Below are 20,564 nucleotides of genomic sequence, written 5' to 3'. Positions count from 1 at the left end.
TTAACTCACTTCTAAACTAACACAAACCCCTTTCTGTATCTCAGTTGTTTCCAGGTGAAGAAAACCTCATCCACATGCAACGTGGGCTTCTCATCCAGCAGCTAACTTCTGCTAACGCTGGCCTGTACCTCTGCGTAGCCTACGAACACTCGTTCTCCCGCACGCTAGCCCGCTACGAGCTACACGTCATCCCCCAGAACAACATGTCGAGAGCGCAGAACACCCAAGCCGGAAATTACGCAGCCTCACCTCGAAGCTTAAAGGAACTACATCTAATGGGAGTTAGCGGGCTCACGGCTGATGAGTACTGTGAACATCTTTGGTACCGTGAAAAACGGCGACAGCAAAAACTTCGCACTCTAAAGTGGAAGCAGGTGTCTGAAAACCGTAAAGCAAGAGTTAGGCGACAAAATCCATCCTACGAGCCTCTAGACGGAGGTGAAACTGCAGACTTTTGATTAAAAGGAGAGTGTGACTTTATCTGGACAATTAGCATCTTGTTTGTAGCTTAATGGCTACAAAGGCTACTTCCAACTAGCAGGAACCACCAATTGCTACTTGCACAACAACAACGGGCTACAGACCTTGAGAATTGTATTATTCTTCATTAAGTCCTCTCTTAAGTTTAATTTTGTAACCTGTTCAAGTGTTAGCATGTAGCTTTAACACAGTATAACCAAACAGCCTGTAGCTGTGCAACTATGAATTTGTGCAATCTGGCATCCAGCTAAACACATTTTGCATTCATTTTCTGTAATATTGTCATTGTATTTCTGTTGTTTGTCAACCTTCTTGAAAGACAAGCATCTATGCTAAATGCTAGGTATGCTTGGAAAGCTAATACTGAAAATGGACAATCTAACACGCTGCCCTAAGCTAACGGCAGTGCAAACATGAACTGACTTCTCTTGCTTTCACTAGGCATGTAGATTAAATAGATCTGTATATCATTGTATTGATATTATATTTGGACTCTTGATAGTCAAATGTACAAATGTGTAGTTTGTTTTGACAACAGCAGGTGCCTCCATGTTCAGAGGAAGTTTGCCCAGGATGTATCCTTCATGTTTCCTTCCTTTTCAAGAACAGTCTCCTCTGCTCTTTCCAGAGAACATCCATGAGTAAATATTGTGTTTGTTTTATGACTTCTATGCATGTCATTTTGTAAAGAATAGCAAAGCTCTCCACAACCGCTCAGCTTGTCTCTTGTGTGAACAGTTGTCTAAAATGTGTCGTGTGTCAGAGCATCTGGGAATGGTAAAGAGATGATGGCCTCCATGGATTCATCAAAGGGCTTTTTATATTCTTTTGACTGCCCATGAAAATGACTTCCAGAATCCTCAGGCCTTTGTTCTTTTCCAACACATCTGAATGAAAAGATGTAATTGGCTCATGGTGGAATCTAAAATAGCCTCATTGTTGATTGGTTAAAATGGTAAGTTAGTTAAAGCTAAATGTTTTCATGTTCGTTGATTGAATAACAGAGCACATATGTTGGGTTACTTGAGTTAATGTACATATAATGTATTGTCATAAAAATGGTCATATATGTATTGAGAACATATTTTCTGGCTATACACCAATCAGAAGAACCATTTTTTATCTCTGAATTTTTATCTCTATATTTTACTGAGCACAAAAGTGTATTTCGGTGATAGTGGTTGTTATATATTTAAGTACATGATTTGATTACTGTACACTCTACTGTTCAAAAGTTTGGGTTCATTAAGTTCATTAATACTTTTCTTCAGACAGAATAATTAAATAAGTCAAAAGCTTTAAAATAATTCTATATTTCAAATAAATGCTGTTCTTTTGAATATTTTATTTCTAATGTATCACGGTTTCCACAAAAACATTAAGCAGCACAACTGTTTCAACACTGATAATAATTGTAATAAATGTTTTGTGAGGATCAACTCATCATATTAGAGTTATTTCTGAAGGATCATGTGACACTAAAGACTGGAGTAATGATGCTGAAAATTCAGCTTTACTATCATAGAAATAAATTACAATTTAAAATATATTCAAATAGGAAACAATTTTAGAATTGTAATAATATTTCACAACATTACTATTTTACTGTATTTTTGATTGAATAAATGCTGCCTTAGTGAGCACAATATACTGACCCAAGGATTTTTAACGGTGTATTTTTGCTTAATGTCAGTTATAGCTTTTTTAAACTTTTGAAAGGATATGCGTGTATAAATGTGTATATATCAATATGATGGCAGTTACCAGCAACTTTGGCCGTATTAATATCTATGATCATCTATTAAATACTTCATACATAAACTATGATTTTTTCTTTTGAGGTGAAGAAAATGGTGCAAAGCAAGTGACATTTTAAAAACATTTTACTGAGTTTGTCTCAACTTTAATTATAAAGAAATGTTAGGCACAAGATATTAGATAGATGTTAGAAGATCACAGATTTATTTAGCCAGTTATCTGAAACAAATATATGCTATCAAATTCATTTCTTAATATATAGCAATGGTTTCTACCAGCATAATATATTTTAATATTTACCTAACTCTGCATACTGAAAGAGTGATGGGGACACAAGAATTGGCATTAGCAGCAAATGTGTCAAAACAACTAATTAAAAGTGCATTGTGTGACTTTTAGCGACATCAAGCGGTTCGGTTGCGAGTTTACACTAAGGGCTCAGCCCACTGCTCACCTCTCCCTTTCGAAGAAGCTACGGTGGCTAAAACGGGACAAACATCGTCGTCTGAGACGGCAGAGAAAAGCCAGAGTAAACCAAGTTTCTGTACCACAGTCCATTATAAACCACAGCATGGATAAAGTTTACAAAGCCATAGTCAGGTGAGGATCAAGGGTCTTAATACGTAATATAATAATAGTAATTAATTGATTGTTTCACGAACGTAACCAGTACATTTCTCCCCACATAGAAAACCCATAATACAGCGAGGGAGAAGAACCACATGAAACTATGCAACTATTTATTTTTCTAACAGGGTAGTAAAAGTTTAGATGGCTAATATGAGCTGTTACTGTGGCTGAGCTGGTTAAAGCGTAAAGCCTTGTTTAAACTCGACGCGTCCGCATGAGCCCAAAGGTGCGTGCGGCAAAAATGACGTGATTGTAACAGCGTGCGCTCCTCCGCATCCCCTAGACACCATTTACTACACACAATAGGCTTTTTTTCTCTGATTTTGGAAACTCGATCGACTTAAAATGCTCCCAAGATCGACTGGTTGGTGATTCCTGTAACTGTTTTACGGTCAATGACAAGAGTACTAATCAGCTGTCTCACGAACGTAACCAGCACATTTATCCCCACATAGCAAAGCCATAACACAGCGCGGGAGAAGAACTAAGCTACATGGAACAATCCAACTAAATATTTTACACCACTGACAAGGGAAAAGTCACTACTCGCGGTGTTTATGGCTAGCTTCTAGCTTTCTGCTGCTTCTCTTTCAAGGTAGTGACTAAACGCGCTCTGTAACGCTGTTTGTTCGCGTTCGGCTACGGTAGAAACATGACGTCACAATATGTCGACCTTCATAGAAGGGGATTCCCGCGGTTATGTAAATATAAATGTCTCATTCTAAGGTAATAAAAACATTACGGTTTATTAAGTAAGTTCTTTATACACCACTGAACACATAGTTATGGATGTCATATTGCATTTCTGTTAATAGATACTCAAAATTTTAACACATTGCACCTTTAACACATTCACTGAAGAGACAAATATGGTACACAACTGAAGTGTAATGTTTAGAAATTAATAACTCAAGTATTAATCACGCTTTGACATAATGTATCAGTGTTTGGGTTGAGTCTTGGGGCTGTTCAGGATCCATCATTTGAAACTGCTGTAGGTCCATGTCTTGAGGTGGTTGTGATGTTCGTTTCTGCAATCAACAAAAACTTTTTTTAGGACTGAAAAAAAAAAAAAATCTGAATCTCAACACTCAAAGACCAAAAAATAACTGAACAGCTTTATACTTTAAAGGTGTCATCTGGATTTTTTTTATTATTATTTTAATATGTTCCTTGAAGTTCACTTAGGTTTTTTGCACAAAAAAAACAAAAACAGAAAAAAATGATTTTGAGAAAAAATGAAATTGCTGTCAGATCCAATACAGTCGGCTGCTTCATTAATAAACAAAAGTTTCTTTGCGATCTCTTCATTACACAGTGCCTCATTTACAAAATAAAATGCTCAGTACAAACATATACTGTAATCCTAAGACACGATCCGAGACGCCATTAAAATAAACCATCCACGTGTTTCTTCCGATGCTGGGATCCTTCTGAATTATGTACACAATCCAGCTGTTTGAACTGGACGCCTCAAAGTGAATCTTCTTTCACACTTCTTTATTTGTCCTGTTGTCGGCAGACTCAAGTGTGTGGAGAATGTCAGAAACTGAACACACATCTATATAATATACTGTACTCTTCAATAGTGATGCTATTGAGCAATGAAGACATTAATTCACTTAAGCATCCTCATATTCATTATTCCTATTTAATTCCTTGTTATTCCTATGAGTTATTTGTTTCTGAATATTTCAAATGAATGTTACATGTTAGCTAACTACGGTTTCATTTGTTTATACATAATAATTTTGTAATAGCTAATCTTTGTACTGCATACCAACATTGGTATATGTATTATGGAAATTTGCTCTAAAAATTAAACCAATTCCGGAATAAAACTGAGAAAAAAATAATCTCACTTGTTACTGCTTGCACATTATTTTTCAGAGTGATCTCAATTACCTTGACTAAATTTGGACTTTTCTGGTATACAGGTTATAACTGTTTTGCTGCTTGTTGATAAATGAAAATGAGAATGTTTAACAGTAACTGAAATCCAAATTCATACTTTCTATTTAAACTACAAATGCTGTCTCGTTTATCTGGTGTCAAGTGACTGAAGCTTTTCGAAGCACTGAATCAATTGAACCAATATGTAAAATGATTCACTGTTTCAAGGCATTCTCAATATGGAATATGAAGGATCCTCTTCACCCACCGAGGTTTAAAGCAGCCAAACAAGATTCAGCTATACGACGAGAAAATAAAGTTCACAATAATAAAATTGTTGCTAGATAAACAAATTAAGCGCTGGACGAGCCCCCAATTGTTACAAATGCCCCCTTTCAAAGTTAGGCTCAGGGATCAAGCAGAACATAACAAGAACGTAACATGGAGCTTCTCAATAGAAACCCCAGCACTAAGAAACACTGCCAACCACCAGAATCAACTGTACATTTAGTTTATTAAAAAAATAATTTGTAACAGTAACACAACAAAGGCTTCAGAAGAGGGAAATGCCAAAACAACAAACAAAAAGGAATCTGCCTAAATTTTAATTCTAACTTACCTTTCAAAAAAGAAAAGAAACAAGCACTTCCTTGACTCCCTTACTTGACCAAAACCAGGAGAAAAATTATTAACAAAAGAAAATGACACCGTCCTACCTACAAGTTACAATTGTACAGTTATCATAGTAGTGTTGTGGCCGCCATGTTGTGAGACGGTGTGTGTTTCTATATGAAAGTAAAAACACTTTGGGCCTTCTGAAAGTGGGTGCAGTAAGGAATCAGTGGTTATGATTTATTTACAACACTTGTAATGGTCACTTCGAGCATTTACGGTAATTGGAGGGACAATGAGATCTGAGCATGTGTGTAGAGAGTGTGCCTATAATTGATGTGAAAGGTGAGCAGGAGAAGATGTAATCGCTCTACCGACTTTTGTACTGTTTCTTTTTCCCCCCTTTCTATTTGTGACCAGAGTTGAATGTTTATTTGTATGCTTTTTCTCACTCAATCCCCATGCATGTGGAGGAGTGTGACGTTCAAGTCATTTTATTAAATACACCTTTAATTTCCTCCAACACTGTTGTTTTTCTCTCTGGGCAACAACATCTCAACTTTGCATTACCCACTGTTCCAGAACGGTACAACCCAAATGCTCATGCGTGTTCAGAGCATTTTACGGAGGACAGTTTCCTGATGTGAACATGGTAGACTAAGACCGGCTGTGCACAAAGGCTATTTTTAAAAAATGTAGTAATTCCAACTTTGCTATCTGGCACTTTTGAATCAGAGCCTGCAAGTATGTTTTATTATTTGTAACCATGGATCACAAAACCAGTCACATGGGTCCATTTTTTTAAATTGAGATTTATACATCATCTGGATGAATAAGATTTCCATTGATGTGTGTTTGTTAGGATAGTTAGGACAACTATTTGAAAATCTGGAATCTGAGGGTGCAAAAAAATTTAAACATTGAAAAAATAGCCTTTAAAGTTGTCCATTTATGTTCGCGATTGTGCTGCATTCACTCACAAAAACAAATGTTTTATATATTTAGGGTAGGAAATTTACAAAATATCCTCATGAAACATGATCTTTACTTAATATCCTATTGATTTTTGGCATAAAAGTAAAATCTATAATTTTGACCTATACAATGTATTGTTGGTTATTGCCACAAATATACCCGTGCTATTTCTGACTGGTTTTGTGATCCAGGGTCACATTTTTTTTTATTATTATTTAGTTTTGTTCAGTGTAACACATATTGTTTGTTGCTCTTACGATCAAAAGCGCATATATTGATTTATGTTTACAAACATAGTATCCTGTCAACATCCGGCCTCCTGTTGTTTGTTTCCGGGCCTCTAGAGGTCACATGTGTTCCCCTCTGCCTTAGTTCTTCCTCGTGTGTCCTTGTTAACGTTATCCAGGGCCGTTTCTCAAAACCAAGAATGCAAAGAACGGACTTGTGTTCTTGGGGAGAACGCTCTTGCTAGTTGTTCTTGGAAGAATGAACTTACAAGGTGACGAGCACACAGAACGCTGCTGACAGTTTGAGGCGATGTGTTCTTGCTGGTATTGCGCTATACCCCCGCACAGCGCCGTCTTCAGTACCCAAACATAACAAGAATTATTGATGATAACAGCCAGGTTTTTAGCATGACTGGCCGGCTGGCTCGCTAGCTACACCCGCGTGCGCTTATGGAGATTCTTCACTACCGAATATGTTTGAGCATATTTTCGATTCGCCATAAATTTTCGTAAAAATGGCAATATTTGAAATCTACACAGTAAATTTCTCTATTCAAATGTTCTCAGAAGTGAATTTAGAGATGAAATAGCATACGAAATTGTAGAAAAACGACTTACTGTTGTTCTGCCTTTCTGCTCCCCGCTCCTTCCTTGAATGCCGAAATGAATGCTGGGATATTTCTGCCGTCAAGTTCACACAAGTTACCAACCGATGCATCCTCGGTAAAATGGGCGTGTCAAGAACACTTCCGGGATTTTTAACCGTTCTTGCCAAAATGCAAACTTGTGTATTGAGACAGTACTTGGGCAGCGACTGATGACGTTTCACAAGTCAACAAGAAAACAAGTAGAGACAAGAACGCATATTGGGAAACGGCCCAGGTCACAGTGGCTGCGTCCCAATTCACCTACTTATACTACGACCTAAAAGTATGTACTTTTTTTGTGAAGAAAAAGTACATACTTTTGAGTGTGTAGCAAAAGAGTAGGCAAGCTTCGGTACATACTACTTCTTCATCTTTAACGGACAGCTCTGTCGCGTGCGTCCAGCCACCGTAAACTGCCCTGTCAATCATCTTGTCACAGTTAAAATCCTCCATTCAATCTAATTTAATTTCCTACCGTTTCGGAGAGAAATGTTGTGGCACCTTGGTCTGCAGCTGTGTGTCATTAATGCGGTGACTCTCCTCATGTGTTTGCAATTTGAAAGTAATGATGCATTTAAAAGTTAATGGCTAAACGTATCTTTACAAAAGTTCACAATGCTGCTGCAGATGCAATATAAAGTAGACAACATTGAATAAATACTTTTTGGTCATGTTAGATACTGATAATTACCCACTCAAACCCCTTTATCTAAACCTTTCTACATAACCACCGGACTCGCGCGTCCTCCATGTCTGTAGTTTTTTAACACTTTTCACTCGTGTTTGTAGTTCTAATCGAATCCTCGTCCAACGCGCGATGGGTTGTGGGCAATATCAGCAGTTAGAGTGCGCATCGATCTGCACTTCGGATTCTGACCGTAAAAAGTAGACCATCCGGGTATCTTTGGAACACTCGTTTCAACATACTACGATTTGGGACACACTAATTCTAATTACGAATACTATTTAGGACGGATAGTATGCCAATTGACCTTTCGCCGGCCCCTCCCCCAAAACGGCCATTGACCAATCACACATCATAGCAACCGTTACTATGTGAGCAGGTCCGTCAAACATTGACTCCAAGTAAGATGGTGAAGCGGTGCCCACGGCGTTTGTAAATCGGACACTAGATACCCCGAGAGATTGTCTGGAGGAGTTGTGTTCTATCCGTTTCCAAAGCCGAAAACACAACGTGAGCGGTGCCTACAATGGATAAAAACAGTTTGGACGGCCCCACTCCCAGTTACATGTGTTGAACATGGTTAACTCGCGTGCAGCGTGCGTGAGACTGACACTGAGATTAGTCAAAGAAACATGGAGAAAGCAGATCAAGAGGATCCACAAAGGAATTACGTTTTCTAAAGGTTTGTTGTTAACATGATATTTTCGGGGGGAAATGAGCAACAGTCACTAGCAGTGCAGCACCTGTAGGCTAACGTTACAGTTTAGAGGAGTTCAGGTTCGCAACGGGGAAAGCATGAAGCTTGCTTGACAACATCATATATCAATATCGTAACGAATACAAAATAACCTTAAATAATGTATGATTATCTGCATCTTTCTGTCTCTTATGTATAGTTACTTTATAAACACGAAAATCGCATTCAGCATGACACCCAAGCGGTTGCCGTGGTAATGAACAACCTGCTCGTTAAGGAGAATGTATAATCCTGTATCGGAGGCAAAATGACTAAATATGTAGCGTGAGTTATATATTTCTATCTCCAAACAATTGGCCACTGAACCAGCTTATAAAATCTTCTTCAAGGCTGTGCTGGTTGCATTTGAGGTAACTTACAGGTCATGGGGTTTCTCAGATTTCACTTGAGACAGTATAAGCATTGGCCTCGATAGTAGTCATGTCTCCTTCATTGCGTATTTTATATTTTGAATATATCCCTCCACTGCATACTGTAACCCCTTTTGCCTCGATCTGGAGGATATCGCGGAGGTATTGATCCAAAAAAGGTTACTGACACGCACGGGTATACCTCTTCCCGTCATGGCAATCTGTCCCGCTGGTCGTGTTTGACCATTTGTTTTTTCGGTCGTAGCAACAGTAACTAAGGGGGGCGGGGCTCGGCGAAAGGCTAATTGGGACGCAGCAATTGTTTCCCCCAAGGGGGTAATCCATCAGCCGGAAGCTGAAGCTGCCTCCGGGGGGCGATATTTTTTTTCACAGGATGGTAGGGGAAGACTCATGAATATTCATTAGGGAACACATCCCTGATTGGTCTTAACCCCAGTGACTGGTAGGTTTAGGGGCGGGTTTAGGGGTAGGTCATCAGACCCCCAGTGACGGGTAGGTTTAGGGGCGGGGTTAGGGGGTAGGTCATCAGACCAATCAGGCATGAGTTCCCTAATGAATATTCATGAGTCTTCCCCTACCATCCTGTGAAAAAAAATATCGCCTCCGGGGGTCGCCATTGTAGCTGGCTATCACCTGCGGTTAGCATCCCATTGACTCCCATTCATTTTGGCGTCACTTTGACAGCGAATAACTTATGTTCTGAGGCGTCCAAAGACTCCATTTGTCCATTATTTATATCTAAAGAAACACGACAATGTATAAAAGGCTCCATTACTTTGTATCTTAAGTTATGGCCCCGTAGAAGCCATTCTTGTAAAAATAGGCTAAAAATTGTGTCATAACCACGCGACTTTATGTCGCACAATAGAGACATTACCGTATAGACAGGAGGAGAAGCTCGCACAGTCTCGCAGGCAGTCTTTTACTGTCTAAAGTCAGCCCATGGCATAGATAGACAGAGTCCATAAAAGCAACGCGACAAAATATTTAAACAACGTTTTTGAGGAATTGGAAATAATTCGATATGTGGCAAGTGAATGCATATGAAGTAACATTTATCCACGAACTTTAAATTATTTATCTACTACTACACCTACAGGGGATGGGGAAATTAATTATCAGGAAATTATACAGGCAATGGAAGAAGAAGAAAAACATGTCAATGTCTATCGTGGTTAACGTTGTTCCTTTATTTATTTACAGATCTACGCTTGAAGATAAATGTGATCCCGTTCGGAAGCCATATGTACAAAATGCCTACATAACGTGAAATAAAGAAAAACGGTTTTGTTCAAGTGTTTGTGACCATGATTTATTAGAGAAAAACTAAATGATTTAACACCTAGCTCACAATTCTTTATATATTGGAATATTATATGGTCATGTAATATTGAATGGATTCGAAAATGACTCGAGGGGACAGTGTTTTATAGTATGGTTCCTGGGCTCATACTAAGAAGTATTTTTTGGATGGGTTATTATTCTGTTTGATGCAGAAGGAAACGAAAAAGAAGGGAAAAAATGATTTGCATATGTGCCTATATTTGAATCATTTTTAATAATTTTGGTTGATTGTGCTGTAGCCTACATGCATTTATTTATCTGTTATTTTTGATTGTATTATGTGTGTGTGTGTGTGTGTGTGTGTGTGTGTGTACTAGCCAAATATTTAAATCTAATGGACATGTTTAAAATAAACTACACTAACTAACTAAAATGACTAGAACTGCAGATAGGCTACTCAAACGATTACAATCCTAAAGTAGGCTATTTTAAAGTCGATTTTAGCCACTTCTTTTATCATGTCATATTGTAATTATATAGCGTAATATGTAATATTAAATTAATTATTATAATTATTAATAGTATTGTAATATATTAGATCAGATAGCATCCTCACCAATTGTGTCACAGTATGGTATGGCAACTGCTATGCATCTGACCAGAATGCATCACTGCTTCCTCACACCCATCCATCAAGGCCATCCAGGGCAAGCAATGCTTGAGTAAGGCACACAGCATCACTAAAGACTGATCTCACCTCAACCAGACTGTTAACCCAGTGTTCACCCCATTCCGCCCCGTTACAGGTCTCAATGCATCCGAACCAGCAGGTTCAGATGAAGCCCACCGTCACCTCCTTGCCTGTGCCGGATGAGCTGAACCACATCCATGGGGCTGCTTTGACAGAGTCAACCACACACACCCACACTACTCTTAAAATGTTACTGTTATTAAACTGCACATATCTGACTATATTGTTCATACTGCATACCCATGTGTTCTGCTCATAATGCTACTGTTAATACACTTCACATATCCGTACTGTAAACCATACCACTAGGTTAACAGTATACTACTGTCTAGATTGCACTATGTCATTTACTATTTATTGTCAATTTTCCCCGGACGACCCGATCTCCAACGACGTCTCTGGGTGATGTCAGACAACATGATGGACATCTGAGGGTAACGCCGGTGAAGATGTTGCAGATCCTGCTTCATTGCTGCAACGAGATCGATGCTCTTCCTGCATCCCAAGTTGTTCCCGCCGCAGTGAATCAGCAGGACATCCGGGGCTGCTCTTCCTCTGAGGGACCGGTAGAAAAGGAAGGAGTCCGTGGCATCGAAGTCCACCCCAGCCAAACCAGTGAACCTTGGCCGCTAGGCCAAGATTGGCCCATGATGATCTCTCTGGCCCTCTCTTCCCCACGACGAATGTAGCTACTTCCCATGATCCAAATCACTGGATCTGTTAATAGCGTACAGCAATCACAATCAAAACACTGTTTTGTCAGTATCAGTAAACAGATTTTAACACACACACGTAACTTTTCTCGGGCCATTGATTTCTTTCTATCCAAACAAAACAGAAAAAAAATGTCTATGCAGATATACAATAAAACACAAATTAATTGATTTTATCTGTTCATTGATATAATAACATGACAATATAGGTATTACAAAAGGTTAATTTATTATTTTATTCTCTCTTACAGTCAATTTGTTGCTTTCCATATTTTATACTATATTTGTAAATCATACTATAGCTACATGATTTACCTTTGTTGTCAGCCATGGTGTTTGGTTAAGTTCTTAAGTGCAGAGTTTGTATTTGAACCTATGAGGAAAGAAAAATGAAAAGGGCAACCATTAGTTATAGATGTTATTGCCCATCTATTATTTAACTTACATTTTATTTAACTGGCCAAAACAGACGCTTTTGTACAAAGCGATTTACTGAATAACTTTTTTATATGACTAATTCGGCCATTTCTCTTGCGATAGATCTTTTATTGTCTCTGTGTAGATAACAGTTAACGCCATTTTGCGTCCATTAACACTATACAACATCATGTGCATCAAGCAATAATGTCAATTATATGCCCAGCAAGCATGCTATCTTTACCAATGCCTAATTTCACCGTGCAAATTATATTTAAAACATTCGCTTCTTGGGCGGTTAAATAAATATGGCTCATTCAACTTACATTCGACATAGATTAGCTGTTTAAGTTAAATTACTAATCTCAACTATCATTTAGTTAGCAATAATTAGCCTTTGCCTAGTATCTCCTTACATAATGCCTACATATTGGGTATGAATTAATAAGTTCTTGAATATCATTTTACATAACTTATTAATATAAAGCATTAACTTAATATGGCGTACTGACGTTACATTTTAAATAAATAAATATTAAGCAAAATGTCAAAATAATTAATCATAATACTTACCAAAAGTTGCTGCAGGTCGCGGTTCGCCGTCTCTGTGCACGATTAACGTTGGGTGACTGTCTATGGGTGATTCAGATTTGTCTTGGCACAGCTACTAGAAGATTTAAAACTGTCAGTCAGGTTGCTCACGTGACATCTACGTCATCAAGCTCAGTTTGAGCCTGCGCAGAACGCTTGGCTATCAGGAAGTGAGTGCCCATGTTGGGCTTCAACTCTCTCCGTTGAAATCAGCGGGGTCGCTGTGTCCATTTCTTTTACTGTCTATGGTTTCCCCTAGAGTATTTTAGCTGTGTTTTTCCCCCTTGTTCCTCACTCAGTTTTTGAGTCTTGGTTATGCGTCTAAAAGTAAGGTGTTCTTAGTGATTTGATTTTTTGTTTTTCTCCCCTCGTGGAGTTATTTTATTTCTCGCCTGTGATTGTTTTCATTATCACTAACATTACTGTTAGTAATACCTCTTGAAGAGAAGTTACTTTTGTTGGTTTACTTTTGGCTTACAAAGTTCCCTTTTTTTAATAAATCTACTTTGCCTGGAGTATTGGCTTGAGTGTTTCGTTTGGGTCTAACATTACCTCCTCTGTGGCTAAGTGGTAGATCTCTCAACTCACCAAACCTGAGACCCGAATTCGAGCTCGGATAGTGACAGTATCCTATAAGCATCAGGCTCGGATTGGCAGGATTGGTCATTTGCATTTTCAGAATCTGACCCGGGCTCGAACTGATATGGTAAACTGTCTTTAGTCTTTATGGTAAAAAGTCTTTATAATTGCTTTGGAAGCTGAAGCTCGCAATTATAGTGGGTATTTCCAATGCTCGCTTGAGGTGTTCGGGCAATCACAACGCATTGGGTCAGCTGGCCAATCAGAGCACACTATGCTTTTTGGAAGGAGGGGGTTTGTAGAATTTGGCTGTGGCAAGCAGGACGAGGCCGAGAGCCGTGGGAACGGAGCAAGGCCGGTGGTGTGATTGCTAATTTTGGTGAGACTTGATTTTGTCCATGGAGAATTGATTGGATTGTTAGATGGTTGTGGTTTGCTTTTGGTTAATCTCAAGTGAGTGACAGGTTGTCCCGCCCTCGCACTAGTAAACGTCATCAGAGAGATGTCATTAAGAGGGAGGGGAAGTTATTTTGATTAAAGATTATGAGGTCACATGAATTTAAAAAAAAAGAATGATGTGAACGGATAAACAATTTATAATAAAAACGGCAACATTCCAAAACAAGAACTGTCAATTTGGATTGATCTTTTAGTATGAAAATGTTAGCGATACTGTTTATCTATAAGCTAGTGTGCTCCAAAACAATGAAATTCGCATTGAGAAGATATATAAGCATTCAAAACCCAATCTCTCACTTCCTCCAATATGGAGCGGATATTTTGATGACATCACTCTGCACTTCAGCTTCTCATCCGATTTTCTGTCCAATCAAATGCTCTCTAGAATCTGAAGCCCCGCCCCCTGCATTATAAATCGACGCTGAAGCTGCGGCTGAAATGTCACTTGTTCTTTTCAACATTATGAATGGTACATAGTGTGCTATATAAGGGGATAGGGAAATATTCACTATGTAAATGTGCTTTCTGTCAAGACCACTATCGTCAAATACGATTGACAATTAGCATAAAGATTGGATAGGCAGTATAGTTCTGGGCAAGAACTCTGCATGGATAAGAGCAGGGGGAACAGCAATAACCCCCTTAGAGTAAACAGAAATCATTAATTCAAGATTTAAAGTACAACATAATTTGAGAATTTATTCTGATACAAAGGGAATCAGAATGCCATACTGACTGACTATGGAGGAGGGTTATAAGCTCGTGAGAAATGCGATAGCTGCTGATAATATTGAAGGAGCTTATGTATGTATGTATTAGGGCTGTCAAAATAACGCCTTAATTTCGATTAATTAATCTGAGAAAAAATAACGCGTTAAAAAAATCATACAGATTAATCCATTAATCCGTATTGACCTTTTACTCGGAGCCGTTCTAGCCACCATTCGACTGTAAAATCGGGGAGACGAGAACGCGCTGCCTGGATCATTGATGGAACATTTACTTATAAAAAAACAGCCTGATGGAAGCGTTGATAAAAAATAAAGTCGTCTGCGATGTCTGCAGCAAGGAATTTGCGTCTGGAGCTCGTCAACTCTAAAGTAGGCTATCACAGCATCCAGGAGTGAACGTTAACAACATATAAGCAACATATAACCCGCCATCGCAAAACACCATTATGTTAAAAATCCAGCAGCTGTACAATGAAAAAAAAAACCCAAAAGGAGATGTTTTGGTGGGAGCGGAATATATCGCGCTGACAGGGGATCACTGGACTTCAGTTAGCAATCACAATCACCTTGGTGTTACGGCAAATAATAATAATAAAAGAGTTTTTGAACTAATTAGTTTTTGTCACTAATGCTGTTTATTCATTGATTCATTTGAATTTAAATATTTAAAATACTTTCACAGCAAAAAATTATGTATGCGATTAATTTAGATTAATTCATCACAGAGTATGTAATTAATTAGATTCAATTTTTTAATCGATTGATTGACAGCCCTAATATGTATATTTATCTGTGTGCCTCGTGTCTGCCACAGTTCCAGCTACTCGTCTCACTTTAGATCTAGACATTTAGTGGCTGTCGCCACATGCACATGTTCCTTTCTGCAAATTGTCACACCTCTCTTTTAAAGCATATTGTCGAAGTTTGAAGATTACAGAAATGATACAGAAATTAGGGGATTGCATGACACTTTAATTGAACAATGAAAATTGCACATTAGCTGAAATAATTAAGGCTTTCAGGTTGCTGTGAATGATCTAATACTTAGCATATCATAAAATATCACACACTTGTTGAGAACACCAATAGCCTACACAAATGTTGACATCACAGAAGACAAAGAGGAAAACTCTTCACTGGGTTAAAGTGCAGACCACTTGTCTAGATGCAACACCTTTTCTGAAGCAGACCAAACCACACGCCACACTTATTATCATGTGCACTTAGACAACACTAGAGCTTTAGTTATTTGTTCGGTGCTTGATCTACCGCTGTGAAGTATGAGGTCAGCTGTACGCTTCTGTGTATTATTTTGGCAGCTGTAATGTAACATAGGTCCTATTGACTGGACTGGAATGAATATTTGTACACGGCATGGAACTGTCCACCTCAGCATGCTGAAAGAACAAGGAAAAGAGTATTGGATGGATGGATGGATGGATGGATGGATGGATGGATACATCACATAATGTAGGCCTACCTGTAATTGATTTGGATTTAGATGCTGTTGTAAATCTGGTGTTGGCTGTATTATGCACAAGTTGTTGTTCTGCAGACCTTCTAACAGCACAAACCTTCAAACATCCTAGGAATGGAATAAAGTAAATGAAATAAAATGAAATCATTTAATTAAATGTTTACAGCATTATGTTTATCTTTTCACAGACAAAACCCCTACAGTGTATTGGCTGATTTTAGCGATATAATGTATCATATCTGTTGATATTTTTATTGTGTGTGCTTAATTTCCTCTATATTTATTTACGCCATCATCCAGCTCTCACTTAACGTTAATCTTAAAAAAACACTTTTATGTTCACGGTCAAAAGTAATCTATAGCAAATCTCAAAATGAATATCCATTTATCATACTGTACATTATAATGTTGAGATGCCAACAATCACTTTTAAATTTAAAAGATTGAAATTTAAATATAGTGGAATATCAGTGGCGGATTTAGCAAATTGGGGGCCGAAAGCGAAGGTACCTATGGGGCCCCCCCATCCCATCTTTAAAAGAGAATGAAAAAAATTTTACCGACTGAAAGCTAATCTACGGGGAAGTAAAGGTTGGAGAGGAGAAAAAAAACCTTCCCCTTTAAACCCTGCATACATTTCTTTACTCCAAAATGAAGATGGAAAGCAGAGAACACACAAAGTGTAGTACTACACAAACTAATAGTCATGATGGAACCCAACAGAGAATACGGTTTTAGATAACACCTGTCTTTGCCAAAATGCCATGAAAACCAGCACTGTTTATTTTTTTTTTTTTAAGATCAAATCAAGATCAATATAACCAGCAAGACAAGTAGTTAGGGTAAACCCCCACAAACAGCCATTTACTTATTTTAGCCATATACAAATATTGCCAAGATGAATAATTGACTTTGTATGAGTGAGTGATGAGTGAGTGACCCCCCCCCCCCCCCCTAATTTTAAACATTAATTATGGCCATCCAACATGACAGTGTAATTGAAAGCCGAAAAATTAACATTTATTAGGCTTCAAAAAATATATAACAACTTTTAATTTACGTGAACTTCAAACAATCATCAGATAAACCCATAATAAATGTCATATTTACTTTTGCCCATTCTGTAGGATGTAACGTTATACACGTTATCCTCACCTAGCGTCACTTCACATCTAACTGCAGCTGCTGTAGCGGCATGTATCCCTAACAGAAGGCGTAAAAAAGTTTGTCATTTTTTGGCAGAGTTGCCAAATACTTATCGGCGTCTTTTTTCTTTTATTTGAGCCGATGGGTTACTTCGTTTCATTTTCGTGTTTAGACTCGTCTCGCTTTGTTGTGTACTTCCCAGTCCTCATGTCATTGTGTTTATCTTTCACCGTTTCGCGCCTCGGCGCGCAACCTTACGGACTAGTCTATTCCATTGAGAAAGTAAGGGGTGTTTATGTGTAGGGACAGATAACCATGAACTGGACATGTTAACTACTACTTCAACATTTCACCGTATTTCTTAAGAATATTAATAACATTTACTATGCTTTTGAAGCGTTCACGATGATAAGAGGCTTTTTCATGTTTTTTTCTTTTCTATATATATATATATATATTTTTTTTAGGTTGGTTGGGGGCCCCCCTACTACGACCGCTGTTAGGGGGCCCCAAGCAGCCGCCTACCTATCCCTCTATGTTAAGACCGCCACTGTGGAATATTAATGTGGGCCATTTACCGGTTATCAGCCATAACACGATATAATTATCAGTTTATCGGTGCAATTATTGGTGTAATTTTACTTACACTGATGAAAACTCACCTATAACCACAACGACCAAAACAGCATTGAACAGCGCAGATATGAGAGTTAGAGTCTGCCATGACTTCTGGTTCTGCTGAATGTACTTCACCACCGTCTGGTTCTGCTGAATATACTGTACGACTGTATAATTCTGGCACTCAGTTAGTGGGGTTGGTTCTGTAAAGAATGAATTAAGCTCCAATGTGTTAATAATCACTGTACAGAGTAATATGACTAAAGTGTACTCACCAATGATGTGTAGTCTGGTGGCAGTGCTGAATCGTGGATCTGTGTCTGTGCTCATGCAGTAATAAACTCCTAACTCATCAATAGTGACATTATTTATGAACAGATGATGTTTAGAGTCCACTGAATATTTGTGGCTGAATCTTTTATTGAAGTAAAACGTAGGTGATTTTGTAAAAGAGCGCATTATCAAAACCGAAGAATCTTGTAGTTTTAGTAAAAACCAATAAACCTCATTTACATCAAGATCACAGTTTATGGTCACATTTTGCCCCAAATCTGTTAGTTGATCTGTTAGAGTCTCCGCAGTTTCACACCATATGAGAAGATCTACAAGATAAAAAAATAAAAAAAATAAAAGAATCATGTTCATTTATAAGTATCCTCTTGATGTGGTAACGCTGTCACGCATATTTTAATTCTTTATCATTATTATGCAACCAAGTTTTTAACCAAGAGAAATTAAAATAGTGCAGTGTGTCCAAACATTTGACTTGAAATAAAGTTACAGGAATAAAGCACGAAAAGCTGTTCAAAATACTTAAAGAAACTTACAGAGATAAAGCTGAATAATCATGTTGTAGTTGTAAATAAACACTGGAATATGAAACCCGGGCTCCTCGAGACAACGATGAACTCTTGTACAGCAAAGAGCAAAGAGTGGAAAAGTCCAAAGCGTCACACACAGGAAGTGTGGTTTGCTCTGACCACTTTTTTCTGCGTTTCACCCATCAACTGCGTTTCAAGTGACTGAGTGGATATATTACATATAGTATAAACCAAACTATTTATAGAAACATTAAGGAGCAAAATGTATTTTGGTGGGATTATGAGTCAGAAAAAAAAACATTGCAGTTAATATCAAGGCATCCAACCCCTGAAAATGAGCATATTTTATGAGTATTTTTTTGAGCATTTGCCCAATATGTCTGACTCTTCCTGTCACAAATAAACATTTAGATTTTAAATGTCTTTAAAATGTTTGATTTAAAAAAGTATGTAAAACTGTTCGTTTTGCATATCATAAACAGATGATTATCAGATGTCTGTATACAACAAATGTTTTTTCCCTAAAAAATGACTTATAAGTTTGCAGGAGCCAAATATAATGATTGTTCAACCACTAGATGGCAGTGTGCAGCAGTGGTGCAGGTCACCTGTTCATGTTATTTAATATATGTTAAATAACATGAATTTGAACAATAATTTGAACATATATATTTAACATATGTTATCAGGAGGGACAGGCGTGCTTGTTTTAAAAACAATTTTATAACTACATTTTTTCATGAGCTTTTCATTTGGAACCTTCAAGTACACGCATGGTGCAGCAGTGCAGCATGCGCAGTGGCAGCTCTCGGTTCAGGACACTTTAGTCGGAGAAGAAAAACAAGAATTGGACATTTGACATTCTTTATGAGAGTTTGGAACATGGAAACCAGGTATAGCCTATGCGTTTTTATTTGTTATATGTTTTATATGTGTTAAATATTTGATGTGAATTTTCAGTAATACAGTACAGTAGATTGCTGTTTTCCTTTATTATTAATTCTGAGTTCTGTAAATTAATTACATTATTTAATTTTGTTTGTTAATTTGTTACAAAACCTTGCATGCTTTTAACTGCAGCACCTCAGTTCTAATTTTAGATCAGTTCTGAATGTCCTATATTAGTGTGCTATTCATATAATGTCCTTGTATTGCTCTCCAGTGTAGATATAATACACTGAACTGTGGTTGTATTTCCCTGAATTTTGTATTGTAATGAACTGTAATCTACGATAAGTAAGATTTTTTAACTACAGTAAGATTTAGTAGGCTTTTACTGTACTGAGAGAGTTCGGCAGATGCAGGGGCAGTTAACAGTTAATAGTGTATGTATATATATATATTCGTAGCAGTGCGATATGGCTGTATATCAGCACGTACAGCTGTGATTCGGATGTAGGTAATTACAGTGTTCTGATATTGCACGGGTATGAGTGTGATATTGTGTTATACAACATTTTGATGGCACAAGTGAGTAAATAAATAAGAAACAACAACAGAGTGTTTTTAAATATCCTCTTTTGTGCAGAATTACTTTCTTTCCGCCATGGATGAAAATCTCAAGTCGACAGCTTGACAGTTGAGCTCAAGCTTCCATTACTAATTCTAAAACGTCACTTTTTCAACGTACAGAAATTGAATAATCAAATGTAAAATAACACTGCATAGTCTTCACCCCAGGGCCGGCCCTGGCCAATTTGCTTCCCTAGGCAAGATTTTACCTGGTGCCCCATGCATCACAGGCCATTTCGACCTGTCATTGTGTTCATGATTATTTATCCTATATATGTATATATATATACTAAAGGTGGGCATAGATTAATTTTTTAATCTAGATTAATCTCACTGGAATCTTGGAATTAATCTAGATTAATCTAGATTAAAATGGCTCATTTGAATTCTGCCGAAGGCATTCAGAATATGTGTGCTACCCAAATAATGA

The 20,564-nt window shown here is 37.7% G+C and overlaps 4 protein-coding genes and 1 long non-coding RNA gene across 8 annotated transcripts in view; 2 read left to right on the top strand and 3 right to left on the bottom strand.

Moving 5' to 3' along the window:
- The window catches only part of LOC143736236 (semaphorin-3D), an 80,146-nt gene extending 78,223 nt beyond the window's left edge, over positions 1-1,923 (top strand). For all 4 annotated transcript variants that reach the window (XM_077226951.1, XM_077226954.1, XM_077226953.1 and 1 more), the window contains one exon: positions 45-1,923. In XM_077226951.1, the coding sequence (XP_077083066.1) occupies positions 45-458 (414 nt within the window). In that variant the 3' untranslated portion in view covers positions 459-1,923. The remainder of the gene's footprint in view (positions 1-44) is intronic.
- Positions 1-20,564, bottom strand: part of rpl32 (ribosomal protein L32) — a 251,962-nt gene that overhangs the window by 115,287 nt on the left and 116,111 nt on the right. The window lies entirely within an intron of this gene.
- Positions 11,642-13,021, bottom strand: LOC143735636 (uncharacterized). The gene is made up of 3 exons (XR_013203267.1): positions 12,774-13,021; positions 12,099-12,156; positions 11,642-11,787 (listed from the first exon to the last, which is right to left on the bottom strand). It is a non-coding gene; the product is annotated as an uncharacterized LOC143735636 (long non-coding RNA).
- LOC143736230 (uncharacterized) overlaps positions 15,512-20,564 on the bottom strand; it is a 31,039-nt gene continuing 25,986 nt past the window's right edge. The window contains exons 2-6 of the mRNA XM_077226925.1: positions 18,629-18,774; positions 18,077-18,403; positions 17,846-18,004; positions 16,041-16,145; positions 15,512-15,957 (exon numbers count right to left, since the gene is read on the bottom strand). Coding sequence (XP_077083040.1) covers positions 15,950-15,957; positions 16,041-16,145; positions 17,846-18,004; positions 18,077-18,403; positions 18,629-18,650 — 621 coding nt within the window. The 5' untranslated portion in view covers positions 18,651-18,774 and the 3' untranslated portion in view covers positions 15,512-15,949. The remainder of the gene's footprint in view (positions 15,958-16,040; positions 16,146-17,845; positions 18,005-18,076; positions 18,404-18,628; positions 18,775-20,564) is intronic.
- LOC143736229 (interferon-induced very large GTPase 1-like) overlaps positions 19,406-20,564 on the top strand; it is a 77,115-nt gene continuing 75,956 nt past the window's right edge. The window contains exon 1 of the mRNA XM_077226922.1: positions 19,406-19,515. The gene's annotated coding sequence lies outside the window, so the exon portion shown is untranslated. The remainder of the gene's footprint in view (positions 19,516-20,564) is intronic.

Source organism: Siphateles boraxobius, unplaced genomic scaffold (genome assembly GCF_051911475.1).
Source record: "Siphateles boraxobius isolate OS27281-9 unplaced genomic scaffold, OSU_SipBor_1 13, whole genome shotgun sequence".
In the NCBI taxonomy this organism is placed as follows: domain Eukaryota; kingdom Metazoa; phylum Chordata; class Actinopteri; order Cypriniformes; family Leuciscidae; genus Siphateles; species Siphateles boraxobius.
This window is presented reverse-complemented; position numbering and strand designations above follow the sequence as displayed.